This window comes from Podarcis cretensis (assembly GCF_951804945.1).
Source record: "Podarcis cretensis genome assembly, chromosome: 7".
Taxonomy (NCBI): domain Eukaryota; kingdom Metazoa; phylum Chordata; class Lepidosauria; order Squamata; family Lacertidae; genus Podarcis; species Podarcis cretensis.
In genome coordinates this window covers 51,543,104-51,559,851 of record NC_137176.1, presented here as the reverse complement: position 1 = coordinate 51,559,851, position 16,748 = coordinate 51,543,104, and the positions used below count along the sequence as shown (strand labels likewise).

The 16,748-nt window shown below is 41.3% G+C and overlaps 1 protein-coding gene across 4 annotated transcripts in view; it reads left to right on the top strand.

Annotated features, from left to right (window-relative positions):
- Positions 1-16,748, top strand: part of NOL4 (nucleolar protein 4) — a 139,256-nt gene that overhangs the window by 88,138 nt on the left and 34,370 nt on the right. For all 4 annotated transcript variants that reach the window (XM_079982711.1, XM_079982710.1, XM_079982713.1 and 1 more), the window contains one exon: positions 11,905-12,188. In XM_079982711.1, coding sequence (XP_079838837.1) covers positions 11,905-12,188 — 284 coding nt within the window. The remainder of the gene's footprint in view (positions 1-11,904; positions 12,189-16,748) is intronic.

The window sequence follows — 16,748 nt, the reverse complement described above, 5'->3', positions numbered from 1 at the left end:
GTCCGACTCTTCGTGACCCCATGGACCAGAGAACGCCAGGCACTCCTGTCCTCCACTGCCCCCCGCAGCTTGGTCAGACTCATGCTGGTAACCTCGAAAACACTATCCAACCATCTCGTCCTCTGTCGCCCCCTTCTCCTTGTGCCCTCCATCTTTCCCAACATCAGGGTCTTCTCCAGGGAGTCTTCTCTTCTCATGAGGTGGCCAAAGTACTGGAGCCTCAGCTTCACAATCTGTCCTTCCAGTGAGCACTCAGGGCTGAGGGCTGATTTCCTTCAGAAATCAGATATATTGGCCACAGAAACAGATATATTGGCCACAGAAAACTAGCATCACTTCCTGGCAAATATTTATCAATGGATTCTTTGAGGGATAACTGCAGCCTCATTTAAAGGGGGAGATATGCAAATGAAAAATGCTACTATTTTCTTTGCAGTTGTTTTCTGCCCAGTTTTTAATTTTACATTATCTTTCTAGAACACTAAATAATACATTCCACTATGAATTTATTTTAGTGGACAATAGAGAGTAAAGTTACACTCACAGCTCAATCCTAAGCATGTATCCTTAAAATACAGGTATAGTATTGCACAGTAACCACTGTAATTTTCTGTGGGACTTACTCACCCATTGGTCCAATACATGGGTGTTGGTCCAATACATTTTGCTGCCTGAGGTAAATGATAAGATGTCCACCCCATACCCCACTCCACTCCAGTTGCAGAGCTGGCTAAATCATGAGTTGAACCTCACTTCAACAGTAGTAACAGGGTAGCAACCTTGCTGCATCTGAAGCAGCAGGCTAGTTTAAGGGGTCTACCCAGGTCTGTCCTCCAAGCAGAGAAGCCACAGAAATTGCCAGCAATTTCCACCTGGCCTGGAACGGGGCCCTGACTCACTCCATCCACAAAAAGGTGAGGCTGCTAAGGAGACCAGATACCAGCTTGCTGTGAGTCCTGGAGGACCTGCTCTCTGCCTTCCACCCGAAAGACAAATCAAAAACAGAGAAGTGAGTGATCAAATATATAGAGTACAGCTTGATTACACAGGCAACCTGATAGGAAAAGGACATGCTATGAATTGAATTGGTTTTTTTAAAGGATTATTATTTTGCATCCTTTTTGAGAGAGGAAGGTGGAGAGCTATAGCTCAGCTTTTTTTGGGGGGGGGGTAAATGAAGTAACAGTAACAAGAAATGCAAGGGAGTGGATGGATTTCATTATTTTTACTTCGATTTCCTTTGTATTTTCAGGACATCCAAACTAAATACTTAGACAGTGGAGACAGGACAGGTGGTGGGAGGGGGAGAGGGAGGAGGAATATTCTGTTTAAAATGTTAGTGTTTGTCCTGAACCTATGAAATATAAATCAATATTTTGTTAGCCACCTTGAATATGGTATTTCAGAACAGTGGGGTAAATTTTGCTATCTGGAGCAGAAGAATTCTTACCTGTTCCAAAAGCTTTCTACAAACCTTGTTGCACAGCATTATATCAAAATTAACTGACCTCATGGTCAGTGAAGATAACTGATGCTTCAGTTTGCACATGCTCAGCAGTTTCATTGTTACATAACAACAACTCTCGTTGCCATAACAACGACCAAGCTCACAATGGTCACCTTATATTGTCAATAAGACAGGGAGCAGCTTTCCCACTTTTGACTACAATTAAGCTCAGAAAAGTTGTTTCCATAAATCACGGATACCAGATCAGGGAAAACCACAATAGGCCTTGTGCTTGTATTATAAATGGATTCCCAGTGTTTTTCTCTTTGTCTGCCTTAAGTTCCAACAAGGTTTTCAACTGATAGCATCAGCACAAACATTCTGATGCTACAAAAAACTACATGGCACTCTTTTCCTGTTTCTCCCCTCTTCAAACTGCTTACCCGTTTAACATACAAAAGGGGAAAGCAGGTGGTGTTTCTGCCAAACTATAACCTAATTATAACGAGCAGGCCAAGAGGGAGTTCAGTATCTGTGTTGGTTGAGGCAGGGAGAAGAAAGGAGACCCTGTTGTGTGGGAAAGGACAGAGTAAACAATAAGGAGATATTAAGAGACTCGAGACTATACTGAGCCTTGAGGGAACAAGCAGAGGTCTTCAGAAATGCTGAGTAGTTGACAGATGACTTCTGGAAGGGCAATGCTCAGTGGAGGTCACCCTCAGCCTTCCCTGCTGCCCCTCCCTTCTGAAACGTTATCCTAGTTGTTGGGAGGGAAGGTGTGGAGAGAATCAGTAGTGACAGAAAAATCTTTAAGCCAGATACAGTGGTACCTCGGGTTACAGACGCTTCAGGTTACAGACTCCGCTAACCCAGAAATAGTACCTCAGGTTAAGAACTTTGCTTCAGGATGAGAACGGAAATCGTGCTCCGGCGGTGTGGTGGCAGCGGGAGGCCCCATTAGCTAAAGTGGTACCTCAGGTTAAGAACAGTTTCAGGTTGAGAACGGTCCTCCAGAACGAATTAAGTTCTTAATGCGAGGTACCACTGTATATTGTTGGTGATGTGGTCGAGGCTGCAAAATGGAAATCCCAGTGCCTCCTGGTTGAATCTATTAACCAGAAAGCCGTTCAAAACTTCACTTCCCAGGTTCACTGGCATCAGTAAACACCCTGCAGCAGTGGCAAGGAGCACTGGCACCAGGGTGAGCCATTGTAGTACAAGTCAAGCCCAAATTTTGTGAGAGATGGGTTCAATTTTTTGCTTATTGTTTTCTGATGCACACAGCCCAATTAACATTTAACCGTACTAGACTATGGGGACTTTATTGGGGATGTTCACAGGTATTGGGACATTCCTTAATGGCACCCTAAATTGGTCACCTGAGATGGCCTCTTCAGTCTACTCTACGGAAGGCTCAGACCTGTGCTCAGTAATATTCCTTGTACTGTATTGCATTCTCGAACACCAAGACAGGAAAAATCTGGAACTTTACCTCAGAGCTTCCAGTTAGAAGCCTATGTGTAAAATAGTGCCTTCTGAGGGGAATCTATTTAGCAAATAAATTCTCCTATGCTTTTGAATTCTGGTTCATTGGTTCTAATTGCAGAATCATATGTTGGTTGAAGTTTTGGCCTGTTTCCAATACTACAGAGCACAGGGGTAGAAAAAAAAATGCTTAAAAAAATTCCTCATGCTAATTAAATTTAAAAAAACAAACAAACAAATGCAGGTGCTCTAGTTGTTTTGTGAATTATACTAATCTCTTTGAGACAAACTCGGGGAATACAATCAAAGCCAATTTTTTTTTTAATGTTGTGTATATGCCTAGTATGCAGGCATGTCAATTCTCAAATTAAGGCAAATCTAAGAGTTTGGCATAATTTTACTGATGATCTATCAAGGCTCTGAGAGGACAAGCTAAGCAGTATATCCCAAGACAGAGGGATATTTGTGTGTGTGTGTGTGTGTTACACCAGGCCATATATCTGGCAGGCTCCCTGGCATGCCATTCATTCATTCATTCATTCATTCATTCATTCATTCATTCAAGATTCTGCCTTCCTCCATTCTGGAGTTTAGGATGGTGAACAACCAATAGATAAGTGTTCATTTGTTGTTGTAGTTGGTGGGATCTGTCTGTCTCTAGAGACAATGGAGTGTGCCTCCTGGGGTAAAGTCAAATCACTGGAGAATCACAGCACCTGCTGTGACTACAAAGATCAATAACTCATAACTGCTGCCTCCCACATTGTTTTTGCTACACTAGCAGCACCAAAGTGACTTCCCCAGGGTGCAAGCCTGGGCGGTGTGTATGGAGGTCCTGGGTTGCCCAAATGACAAGACCACACTCTCAGCCTTGATGTGGTCCAAAGGAAAATAGAGCAATACATTTGTCACCAGCTGGGCTGCAGGAGTTGCTGGAAGGAGGCATACAAGACACCAAACAACCATCTCAGGTACTCCACTCTGGATTTGTGTAGGGTACGGATTTTTCCTTGGGGTTAATTCTGGAAGCCTTTCTCATGAATGAGTATAGCCACAAGGCAGTGAAGGTTTAGGATCAGAGTGTTCCTTCTCCCAAATGGGCTACCTTCCCAGGTTGACGAGCCCCATCTGCCCCTCATTTTCCTCAACAGTAACCACCTTCTTGACCCTTGGACACACTATTGGTCTCGGCCACTAAATCTGCCAGACCCTGTCTACACATGCAGGGAAAGTCCCTAACTCACTGAGGGTTTGAGACCCATCGGCTACTCTCACCTGATTTAGCCAACCAGTCAAATACATTTCCCAGGGTGTGACCACTGTTGCACGCTGGCAGCTTCTAGGAGCCACAAGTGAGAGCTAAGTGCAAAGTGGGAACCAAAGGTGGACAAACTACCCCAGAAGGAGATGATGTGTCCCCCATCTGAAGTACTACCCCTCCTCCAACCCTCCATACACCCCTAAGTATTCATACAAAATAACAAAACATTTAAGGTATAAAGTCACAAAATAACAAAACATTTAAGGTATAAAGTTCAGCAACAAGTATAAGTCACAGAGGGACCTGAATCAAATACAATGTTTGATTTTTGGAACCCCACATTGCTGGGAGCTTATTTTTATTAATAAGGAACACAAACTGTTTCAGTGCTAAACTATGACGGCCCACACAGACTTGCTGTTTTATTTCCATTATGATCACAGTAGCACGTGCAACACACATTGGAAGGCAAGAAAAAATAGCAGCAATTTCAACATTTAGCATTAAATGAGGATATAAAGGATAGCTAGGTGCAATTCTAGAGGGATCGTGCATGATTTACACTTCTGTTTCCTGATCTCATGCAAAGTAGGATCATGCAGAATCCCTTTCATAGACAGAACATGCTATCTTGTCAAGGTGGATATAAACATGTTCCCTTCCATCATTGGCACAAATCCCAGAAGCAATCTTAGAGGAAGCATCATGCTTCATTAATTACTGCTTTCAGTGAATGCCCAAAGCCAGCCAGAAAGGCAACAAACTCTATGGTCACCCATACTTTAGATGGCTAAAGGCTATTCAAGTCAAATGAAGATGAAAATTCTGTGGAATGTGCTCTGGGAGACAGGAGCACCAGAAAGCAGCTAAGCCATTTTTTAATATTAAACAAGTGAACATAGTAAAATAGTCTAAAAGGCTCTTTATATTTGAAAAAAAAACAAACACAAGCAAACAGAACCAGTTTGTTTCTCTGGAAGTTAAGTGTCTGTAACACATACAATATGTGAATGATGTGAATGACTGGATTTCTTTTACCCTTGCTGTTGGAAGGCTCTCTTCACCTTTTTTGGTTTGGCTTATAGTAGCTCATGTAAAAAATGAGGCATTTGTTGGCATTTGCTGACCCTACCTTGAGAAATTTAGTTGCTCAAATGTTGCAGTTATAGCTGTTGAGGTCTTGGTAAGAGGCAAACTCAAAAAAGAAGATTATGGAGGAGGCAGATGCTGAAGGACTGGGCTTGGTATGTGTCTTTATTTTTCTTTCACACAGAGAGTCCTTAATTTGGGGATAAGATGTAGAACTGCATAATGGTTTATAAAGTGGCCACATTTTACTCAACATATAGCACACTGAAAAACAACAATTTTCACTGAAGTACTCTCTAATAACCCAGCCATAGTCTTAACTAGTTAATCTCCAAATGACAAAATTCATAGATAATTAGCATCCCAAGCTGTCAGTAAACATGGGAGAATTAAATCCTAGAGGAAAGAGCCCATAGCCCTGGAGGAAGGCTGAGTGCATGTCTCCCTGTCATCTTTTCAGCTCATCCCAGTAGTCCCACTGCTAGAATGTGTTGTCATAGCAACACCATCTCTTGCTTCATGCAGGAAAGATTAGCTCTTACTGTGCAGTGGAGAGAATGTAGGGGAAGTCAAGCTAATCCCTGGGTGCACTGCAAGAAAAAGGTTGGACCTCGCCTGAGGGATGCTGTATCTGCGATGATAGAATTGGCCTGCCACAGACTTTGGTATTTAAGTTGAAGAGCAGAATTCACAGTAAGTGTCAGCTCCTCCTGAGTGGAATATTGAATCAAGGTTTTCTAAGTCTTGTTGAAGAATGTCCCATGACCATGCTCAAACAAAATGACACCAGACACCTGCATCTGAAATACGAATATATCCACTAGTTAAAGTGGCATTTTCAATAGCGATGTAAAGCTTTATTTTATCAACAAGCAAAGGGAAAGCATAAGGTGCATACCTGAAAACCTTAGCAATGCTTGCTTAGTAGCTGCAGCGAGCATGTTTTACAAACTGGAGTGAGCATTCAACACACTGAATGCTTCAATATATCTCTTGAACACTTGGAAATTCCTGAAGTTCATGAAGGCTGAGAAGAAAGTGAGAATGCATGTGAAAAGCTATTTGTGTGTACTGAAGCAATTCCCACTTCTCAAAGTGCTGAACATTTCATTTTGAACATGCAAGTTTATACATTATTTTAGCATTGATTTATTATCTTCCTTGCCATTTTTAAATGAAAAAGGGAGAAAAAAGTACCATAAGATTAAGGCAGTGTGACTTATGTGATTTTTTGTGACATAACGTAAACATTACTGCAGCTCTCCATTATATTAGTGGTAGGATAAAAAGCAAGTATTTTAATAGTTCATTAAAAAAATATGACTGGTTGGTTGGTTGGATTTCTTATCCACCCTTCACCATAAGGTCCCAGGGCAGGTTACAGAACCTTCATTTTAGTTTAAAAAACCAAATAAAGCCACTAGTTCCCACATTAACAATTTCCTGGTATGTCATTTTAAAAATAAATTCAGCTCAGTCTAGGCTAAAGAGGTGCCTTATGTTTATCTGGTTTTTGTTGCTATTCCCAGAAACAGTTTTAGTATTTTGGCATTCTGCCATAAACCTTATAGCAAGCTCTGAAATCAATACCCCGCCCCCTATTTTTCTAAAAAAGATGGGTGTAAACCACTAAACATTATCCAAGGTTATGGCACAAACTGCCTTGAAAAAAAGAAATGTTTTGTGGATTATCATGGGGTGTGTGTATTTTGAATTGAAATATTTATGAGCAATACGAGAGACATGAAGGATTTAAAATACAACATCTGGATTATGAGCTGATTTTTGTTTGTAGTGAAAAACACTAATTATATTGTTGCAATGTACATTATATGGAATTTAAATTCTGCTATAATAGTAAATGAAGATTTAGGCAAAATTGCATGTTTCTTTTTACATGCATTACGAATAATTTACAATATTTATTGGATTCCTTCTATTAAAGGCTAATATTGGCAGTATTAATTAGAATGCCAGTTTAAATTTCTAAAATGTATTTTGAAGCAGTAAACACATCCCATTTCCATGCAAACAAATTGCACGTGTTCTGCTGATACATTGTCAAGATGCAGTTTGATAGTAAAATTATCATTAAGGAATATGACGTCCCTATATTCACCAGAGAAACGTTGGAGGGTATGCACCATAGCTGCAGTAGCATTTCTTGGGGGCTGGATCTGCTGGATCAAGATGCAGTTTAGATTCCACCTAAACATTAGGAAGAACTTCCTGACAGTAAGAGCTGTTCGACAGTGGAATTTGCTGCCAAGGAGTGTGGTGGAGTCTCCTTCTTTGGAGGTCTTTAAGCAGAGGCTTGACAACCATATGTCAGGAATGCTCTGATGGTGTTTCCTGCTTGGCAGGGGGTTGGACTCGATGGCCCTTGTGGTCTCTTCCAACTCTATGATTCTATGATTCTATGATTCTATGACCCTTGCAGAGAAAGGATCCAATGGTGAATGTTTAAAAGCTTAAGAACTCTCTCGAAGTAAATTAGGCACTGCCATCAATATGTTCCAATAGATGTTCTTTTTTTCTGCCTTATGTAATTCACAGAACACAAATGACATGGATAAACATAGAAGGAAGCATTTTCCCTCTTCCACCAGCAGTCACATGCCCATTCAATAGTTGTTTTTGAATAAATAACCTGGTCAAGGTTAATATTCTGTTAAATGGAATGTTCTTTCATCAAGGTGGAAAGAATCTAGAATAGTGGCTTAGAATGAAAAGAAAAGTGAATTTAATAATTTGCCTGCAATGAACACATATTCCTTGTGTAAAGCAAACACTTGTGACTATCTGCTGGTTCTTTTAATTGAAGGCAGAGTGATTTCGAGAGCTGGCATTTGCAATGTCAGTTCCAGGTTCTGGAAGGTTCCATGAGACTCTCAGCTCAGCAGGTCTAGGGTACTTTTGCCAAGAGGCAGGGCTGGCTAACTCATCAGGCAAGGTGAGGCAACCTCCAGTGGGATCCACGGGGACAGCAGATCCAGCCCCCAAGAAATGCTACTGCAGCTATGGTGCATACCCTCCAACGTTTCTCTGGTGAATATAGGGACGTCACATTCCTTAATGATAATTTTAGTATTTATCCCCCACACATCTTATTGGGTTGCCCCAGCACTCTGGGCAGCTTCCAACATATATAAAAACATAATAAAACATTTTTTTAAAATTTAAAACTTCCCTATAGAGTGGTACCTTGGGTTCAGTACTTAATTCATTCCAGAGGTCTGTTCTTAACCTGAAACTGTTCTTACCTCAGGTTAAGAACTTTGCTTCAGGATGAGAACAGAAATCGTGCTCCGGCAGCGCAGCAGCAGCAGGAGGCCCCATTAGCTAAAGTGGTGCTTCAGGTTAAGAACAGTTTCAGGTTAAGAAGGGACCTCCGGAACAAATTAAGTTCTTAACCTGAGGTACCGCTGTACAGCGATTGGTCAGAACATATCCAAAACACTTGCATGCACTTATCTTCCTTCTCCTCAATCTTCAAATGTGCCCATTGTTCACATTGCCACCACAGACAAACTTTTGTGTTATTGAGAGCTGAAGTGTTTGGTTCAATATTTTGTAACTTGGCCAAACACATCTAGCTTTTATTTGGTATTCTTATTCAGATTCCTTTTTTAAAGTCACTATTAAGATTCTACTCTACATGAGCAAGAAATTTGTTAACCATATTAAAGTATCATTTATGTTGTCACATATTACACAACAGCATACATAACAGTTGCTGCTCAGGTACATTAACAGGCAAAACTTACTTGAAGTAAATAGTGAAATGTGCTTTCAATCCAAACTGTCATGTGAAATATACATTCCCATTTGTCAGATAAAATAGACTGTAACATGCAGCTACAGGTTCTACGACTATTTTTGAATTGAGGCCAATGAATGGTAAATATTCATTGTTTGAATGGAATGAATGGAATGAACAAGAGCTGTTTCAGCAAATTGGGGGACAGGGATAGGTGAAACTGAATTTCTAGAATGTGAGTATGAGATAGGGGTAGGGATTGGTTTACCTTGTGATTGAGGGTTTCTTTCCCCATTTTTTCCCTTTGGCAGTCCCCCCCCCCCTCCAATTAAAACAAACTCTCCTTCCAACCTCTTACTAGCTCATATTCTCTCAGAACTAGGCTGGAGAGATATCCTTGTCACCCGCTGCAACTATGAGTTTTTGGGGGAGGGGAAACTAACATTAAAAGATGGGGAAAAGACCAATCAGCCTCTCCATAAAACTGTAGGGTAAGTCAGCCTCCTCTAAAATTTCTTAGAAATTCATGCACTGCACTTAAAAGCTACAGAAACCACTCTTCCATGAGCAGGCAAAGGTATTTTGCAAACTGGGGGAGGGGGAGAAAGCACAGCTTTAGAACGTCTCATAAGAACAAAACAAAAGCCAGACTATGTCATATGTTCTTAATTGGTGATTCATTGTTATTCTTATTACGTAATTCTTTATACTAAAATTAGTACAGGAAGCAAAGTTAGCTCAGCAAAAGTACGGTTCTGGTTTGAATAATTGCTTGATTTCAGAATCTTAACAAGAGCCTGCTTTTTGAAATTAAAACCAATAAAATGAGAGAACCTAAAATCAAGTGGTGTGAATTCCATGCATGTGCCATCTTTTCTCACTCATTCTTACTCTATTCCACATTATCCTGGTTGCTTAGGACTTTGGCAAACTTTTTAAATTAATTTGTATAATCCACCCAGATTTCACGTGCATGTTTTCTATATGAAGGTTATAATTAGTGTAATGTTAACATAATCCAGGCTATATAGGACGTTTTATACCTGAATGTTAGGAACCAGCATATCCCCAATAACTGCTATCTGCTGGTGTCCCTATAGAAACAGCCTTAAATGTTTCTATATTGTGTAGTTAGAAACTGAGTCATGATTTTTAGTTTTAGGGTTTTTTTAATGTTGCTGTTATGGTAAAGGGAGTCGGAGACTCTTAATCTCAGAGTTGTGGGTTTGAGCCCCATGCTGGGCAAATGATTCCTGCATTGTGGGGGGTTGGACTAGATGACCATTGGGATCCCTTCCAATTCGGTGATAGAACCTTGTCAAACCAATCCCAATGCATTTTCATCACTATTCTTTTAAATGCAACAAAGTGTTCCTAATTTTATGTCGGGACAGTTCGTAAACTACTTTTGCTTTTCGGTCAATAACCAAGCAATTAATAGCATAAATACTATTGATATTACAAAGCAATGTGAAAAATATTGGAAGGCTAACTATGGCCAGCATATTGACTTTACATTTTATTTCAGCAGCACAAACAATTCATTAATTGTTAGGAAAACCATATTAATAGAACCATATTGATAGAACTCAGAATTCCCTGTTAAGCTCACAATAATCCTCATAGCCCCAGAACTAAAGGTTTGGATCCAATCTTATCACTGGATCATTCTATTTTCTGTGACATAGTAATTCACTTCCTCCACTACTCCCCCTTTCATTTTCTCACTGGCTCATCACTGGGCTTAGCAATGCAGAATTCCTTTCTTACTTACCTCTTTGGCTTCCCTTGCAACCCCTCCTCTTTCTGTACTATTTTCTCACCCTCTCCCTCACTTGTAAATCCCTGTTCTGTTCTTCAGTCTATTTCCATGTCTGACCCTCTAGCATCCCACCTTTTATGCAGCTGCTGTGATTATTGCTGTAACCGTCCTAATGCTGTCCTGACACTTCTGGTCTGGTTGGATTTTTTTTTTATTTGATTGACCTGGGAAAGGATTGACATGAGAGGCAGAAGTAACTTGCACTTTCTTTTCATACCATGTTTATTTACAGCAATGTCTTCAGAACAAAAAAAACGTTTAAAGGACACAATTTAGTTTAAAATAATATAGTTTTCCATTTCAACCAAACAGGGAAACTATAGTGGAAAACTTTGTGACAAGCCTGGGCATTAAGTCATGATTTGCTGTTGGTTTAAATACTGTAGTCTGCTTTGCTCCAAAGCTGTTAACCCTGGGTTCCCCAGTATGGATGAAACAGGAGACTATAGTTAATGGAAGACTTCCTGGTTTATTCCTGCCAAGAGGTTTTGTGTGTGGTCAAAAGGCTCATCCATGCTTTGGCCTATTAAGCTGAGCTACGATCATCCAAACTTTCCCAATAGGATGAATATAAAAGTTCCTTCCTTCGAACTGATGGAATGAGCATTATCCTCTAATAGAAGCAGTCTTTCCATGGGAGGAAGTCTCCTTCCATGAGAGGAAGGGAACTTTCTATTCCAATACTGTATATTTTGCTGGTTTAAAGAACTATAATTCATAATAACTAGGATATGTAAAAATCCCCCCCCCCCTATAACTTAAGCAAGTGAGTCATGATGTCACGTATAAAGTGGAAAGATAAGCCCTTCCTTTTCCACATGCCTAGGTTATTAAAGAATCTGCTCTGGCTGAAATTTTCTTAACTGTTCTGTGATTGTTAATAGTGACTGGTAATCACACAGGTATTTTCAGCTGAACTGTTGGAAATGTTGTGTGAGTGGCATCAGGTTGTAGGGTTTTTTGTATTTTGTTGTTGTTTGGGTATAAAGATAATGTTGATGACATGCCATTGAAAAACTGTAAATCCATGTGTTTCATAGATGATTCAGCTGCAGAGAGTTTTAACGGCAATGAGACTGCAGGACACAGTTCCAATGCTTCAGGGGGAACACACTGTAGGGAAGTGGCAGAAGCCAACAGTAATGGCAAAGCACCTCTGGAACCGGATGAACAGCCGCTGAATCTGAGTGACAGTCCCTTCTCTGCTCAGCTCACGTCAGAATACAGGTTAGATGACCAAAGCAGTGATGGAAAGAACAAGTACAAGAACATCCTAGTATCTGATCTTAAGATGGAGCAAGAGGCAAAAGAAAATGGAAGCAAGGTAAGATGCTTCCATGTTCACAAGATATTACAAGAGCATAGATTAGGAAGAAGAAAAGTCTACTGTAACAGTTCAAGGGCTTTGCAAATTAGGAAATTGGAAAAGTTGTTGACACCTAGTTGTTTCTGCTATTTTGTGCTCACACTGTCTATTTCTCACGTGCATATTAGTATACTAACAAATACCAATATTTTATCAACCAGAAATACATTCTGCAAGTTTTTCATTTCTGATTAGAAATACAGTATTTTGAGAAGACCTGTGGAATCTTCCTAATGAATGAATCACACACGTAGTCCATGATCAGTATGTATTAGTATCCTTATTGTGTCAACAGAGTTGGCACTAAAGCTTCCATTGCCATCTATAAACATGTACAAACATGTCTGAATTGAAACCAACAACTTTGCTTTAAGAAGTTGACATTTCCAAACAACTTTCCCTCCAGCACCCCTGGTTGTTCCTATTGTATTAGCTGGGAGAGAATAAGGTTACTATGTGTAGATAAAGACAGATCCAGCAGATTAGATAGCTAGTCTGATAGGAAGGCAGTTGTCATGAATGTGTATTGTAAGAAGAATGAAGAGTTGAATTTAATCTAACAGAATTCTTGCAATTATTGTTTCTGCTGCTATCACTGAAAACTCCAGCCTTTCAAAATCTGATACTACACACTGGATTATTATCTTTATACCACTGAAACTGAGTACTGGATCCAGATACTTCCACTGATTTTAATACCAGCAGTGAAATATCATAAATTACCCTGACAGTGCTTTGAGTGCCACTGTGTTCTGTTGTTGGTTTGGTTTTGCATCCCCCCCTCAACATGAATAATGTGAGAACTCCATGAGTATTCTGAAATGATCTTGAAATCACTGTAATTTGCTTGATGTAAATATGTTTAGAAATTGAAAAATATATTCTATCTTTTTATTTTAAAAAAGTAGCAGAAAAATGCTTTCAATGCTGGACTTAATCAAGGACTCAATACTCAAGGAGTCAGAAAAATCAACAGGCTACAATATACAGACTAATATAAAAACGAGAGAGGGCCTAGTGATGAGCAGAGCACTATCAGGAACTGCATTCGTGGGGAAACACAGTCTCTGATACAGTAATCAACAGTTATCAACCCAAACTCTGCCTGTCTTGGAAGAGCTAGATGTCCCTCCCTCCCACTGAAGATTGTCTTAAACTCTCAGACATGCGGTAAAATCCCAGGATAGGACGCAATCTCCATAGAAATGCTGAAAGCTGGCCTCAATTCCTCCCTCATGACACACCTCCACAGCCTCCTCTTGCAGTATTGGGAACAAGGATCAGTGCCACAAGACATGTGTGACCCCAGCACTGTGAACCCTCTACAAGAACAAAGGTGACCGCCATGACTGTAACAACTACTGTGCAATCTCTCTGCAGAGTACTGCGAGGAAAGTGTTTGCCCATGTAATTTTCAACAGATTGGAATTACTCACTGACAGAGTTTAACCTGAGCCACAATGTTCTGAGGTCAGCAGTTGACATGATTTTCTCACTGCGTCAGCTGCAGAAGAAATGCCTAGAGTAGAGGTGCTCCTTGTACGTTGTCTTCATAGACCATACAAAGGCCTTTGATCTGGTCATCTGAAAAAGACTCTTCAAGTGCTCAACAAGATAGGATGCCCACTTATTGCTCTCCTGTGCCTTCAGTTCGATGTGGGTGGGTGGGGGGTCTGTTCTACCTGGTACTTCTCCACACCAAGACAAAAGTGTGTGGGGTTCTAATCCAAGAGATGTTGTTTGCAGATGATACAGTCTGGACAGCACATTCCAAGGAAGTTCTACAGAGACCCATAAACCATTTTATCCATGCCTGCATGGAGTTTGGCCTCGTCATCAGCCTGATAAAGACCAATATCCTGGGTCAGGATACTGCCAGCACTCAACGCATCAGCACTGGTGACCTCACACTTGAGGTGATAGAAGATTTTGGCTACCTGGACTCCACCATAACCAGCAACCTTTCTATCGATGCTGAGCTGGATGAGCATATTGGCAAAGCAACTATGGCAATGACTCACCTCTACAAAAGGGTATGGGAAAATGTGATGCTAAGAATCAATGCCTTCCATATGCACTGCATCAGGAAGATTTGGGGCATCACATGGCAGGACAGAGTCTCAAACAAATATGTATTCTCCCAAGCCTACATTCCCACAGCTTGTTCGCGCTCCTATCTCCACGACATCTACACTGACTTGGTCATGTACACAGCATGGAAGATGGCAGGATCCTCAAGGATGTGCTCAACAGGAGCTGGCACTAGGCCTGTTCCTGTCGGCCAACCAACTCTGTGTTACAAATATGTCTGCAAGCATGACACGAAGGCTAGAAGCATTAAGCCCACCAAGTGGGAATTCCTTGCAGATGATCGCAGTTCCTGGAGCGAGACAGTCAGGCTGTGTGTCAACAGCAGTAACCAGAGAAGCAATGACAGCTGGGAGTAGCACAGAGAGAAGAAATTCTCCAACAGTTTGACTTTACCCTCAATGACACACTCTTCATTTGTCTCCTGAGACACACAGATGCCAACAGAAGAGAGGTTCTTCAGTGGGACCCAGAAATTTATTCAAGTGCATTTGTTCTTTTACTCAATATCTGTTATGGTTTTCACTTTAAGCCTACACCCCAAAACAAAGATGACATCTACACCTCAGGTCCCACTATGTTCCAAATGTTATTGATCATTAATATTTGGAGATTTAAAATCACCCACTCATAGTTGCTTAACAATTAATGATGGTCTGATGGGAGCTTTACGCCAACAACATCTAGAGCACGGGTGTCAAACACAAGGCCCGCCAGACCTCGTCATGTGGCCCGTGTAGCCGCCGGCGGCCGCCAGCCTTCACCTTTTATTCTCGCTTTTTTTTTTTTGACACAAGAAAGCCGCCTCTTCAGCGCATGCGCGGCAGCCTACAAGCCAGAGAACGTCTGCCCTCTAGCAGCGCCGGCTGTTCTACACAGGAAACCTCCACTTTACATGCATTCAGGAAACCTCCACTTGTTTTTATATTGAGCGCATGCCATCCTGTGATGTGACAGATCCAACGGCTGCCTGAACCCTTCTCTCCTGTACTGTAAGTCCTACAGATACAACCGGCCCTTTGAGGGTGACCAAACTGCTGATGCGGCCCCCGATGAATTTGAGTTTGACACCCCTGATCTAGAGAGTTCCATATTGACTACCCCTGGGGTACCCCAAGTGGCTACACTTTGAGCAATACTGAATGGTTTGGAATAGCAGCTGAGAAACAAGGGGGGGGGGAGAGAAACTACACATTCCATTGTATCATAAACCCAAACCTGGGTTTATGCAGTACATAGTGGAGAATCCAGATGAGGTTCCAGTCACTTATTCAGGGGAATAACCTATAGTAACTTATTGAGGGATCTTCAGCCAAAGGACACAACCCTACCTCCATCCTCTGGTGCTCTAACTGTTCTCTAACAACTTTTCTGCATTACCTCTGTCTCCCCAAGCCTCACAGATATCAAAGACTACAAAACAATGCAAAGGCCTTTAACCAGCCATCTGGCTCCTCCAGACAGGCATGACTTACCCCATCAACCCTGGATAGCCTGCATAAGGCTTCAGTTGTCTCTGTCTTCCTGTAGAGACAATTTCTCTTTTAGGTGCATTAGCAAGCAGGGACACTTTGGAGCTATCCAAGGTCCTGCAGCTTTCTGCTCAATTCAGACTTTAATGCCTGCTTTCCCTGTGAGCCTCAAGTACCTGCATAACTGACCATGTATTTTGCCTGATTTTCTAGAACATAATACATGGCTCAGAGTTTACAAAGTTAGCACAAACCATAGTTTAAGATCATGTCTGATTACGACCATCCATAATTATCTGAAGGAAGCCATGAACAGGATGGCTAGACTGTTCCAATCAGAGATCTATCCCCCAATATATATTCTGATTTATATTCTCTGGACTTTCAGAGAACTTCAGCACTACCATTCTCTAGAATTACAAAATCCTATTGAACCAAGCATGGCTTAGATGGGGCACCAGAAAATGATCCATTTCAACTGGGGTTTAGGCTTGGTTTCAGCACAGAAACAGCTTTGGTTGCCCTGAATGATGACTTGTGTCTGGAAAGAGATGGGGAAAATGTATCCTTGACCTCTCAGACAGGGACAGCCTAATTTCTGTTGTCCATGCTCTGGTAGCCCTCTGCTACTGTTCTTCCCCAGTGACTGGTATTCAAATGTATTCAGTTACCAGTTGCTAGAAGTGTGGGGGGTGTTATTACACTTATGTGCTGCTTGTGCACTTCCCATAGGCATTGGTTGCCCACTGTGAGAACAGAATGTTGGACTAGATGTGCTTTGGGTTTGATCCAGCAGGGGTGCTCTTATGTTTAGAGGTGTTTAGAGCTGATCCTGGAAATAGTATGCAGCCATCATGACTCTTGTCATGTTATACATACGGCTGCTCCTGAAAACATTTCAGAAACTTTAGCTGGTGCAGAATTCAGTGGCCAGGTTGCTCACCGAGTTTGAGCATAT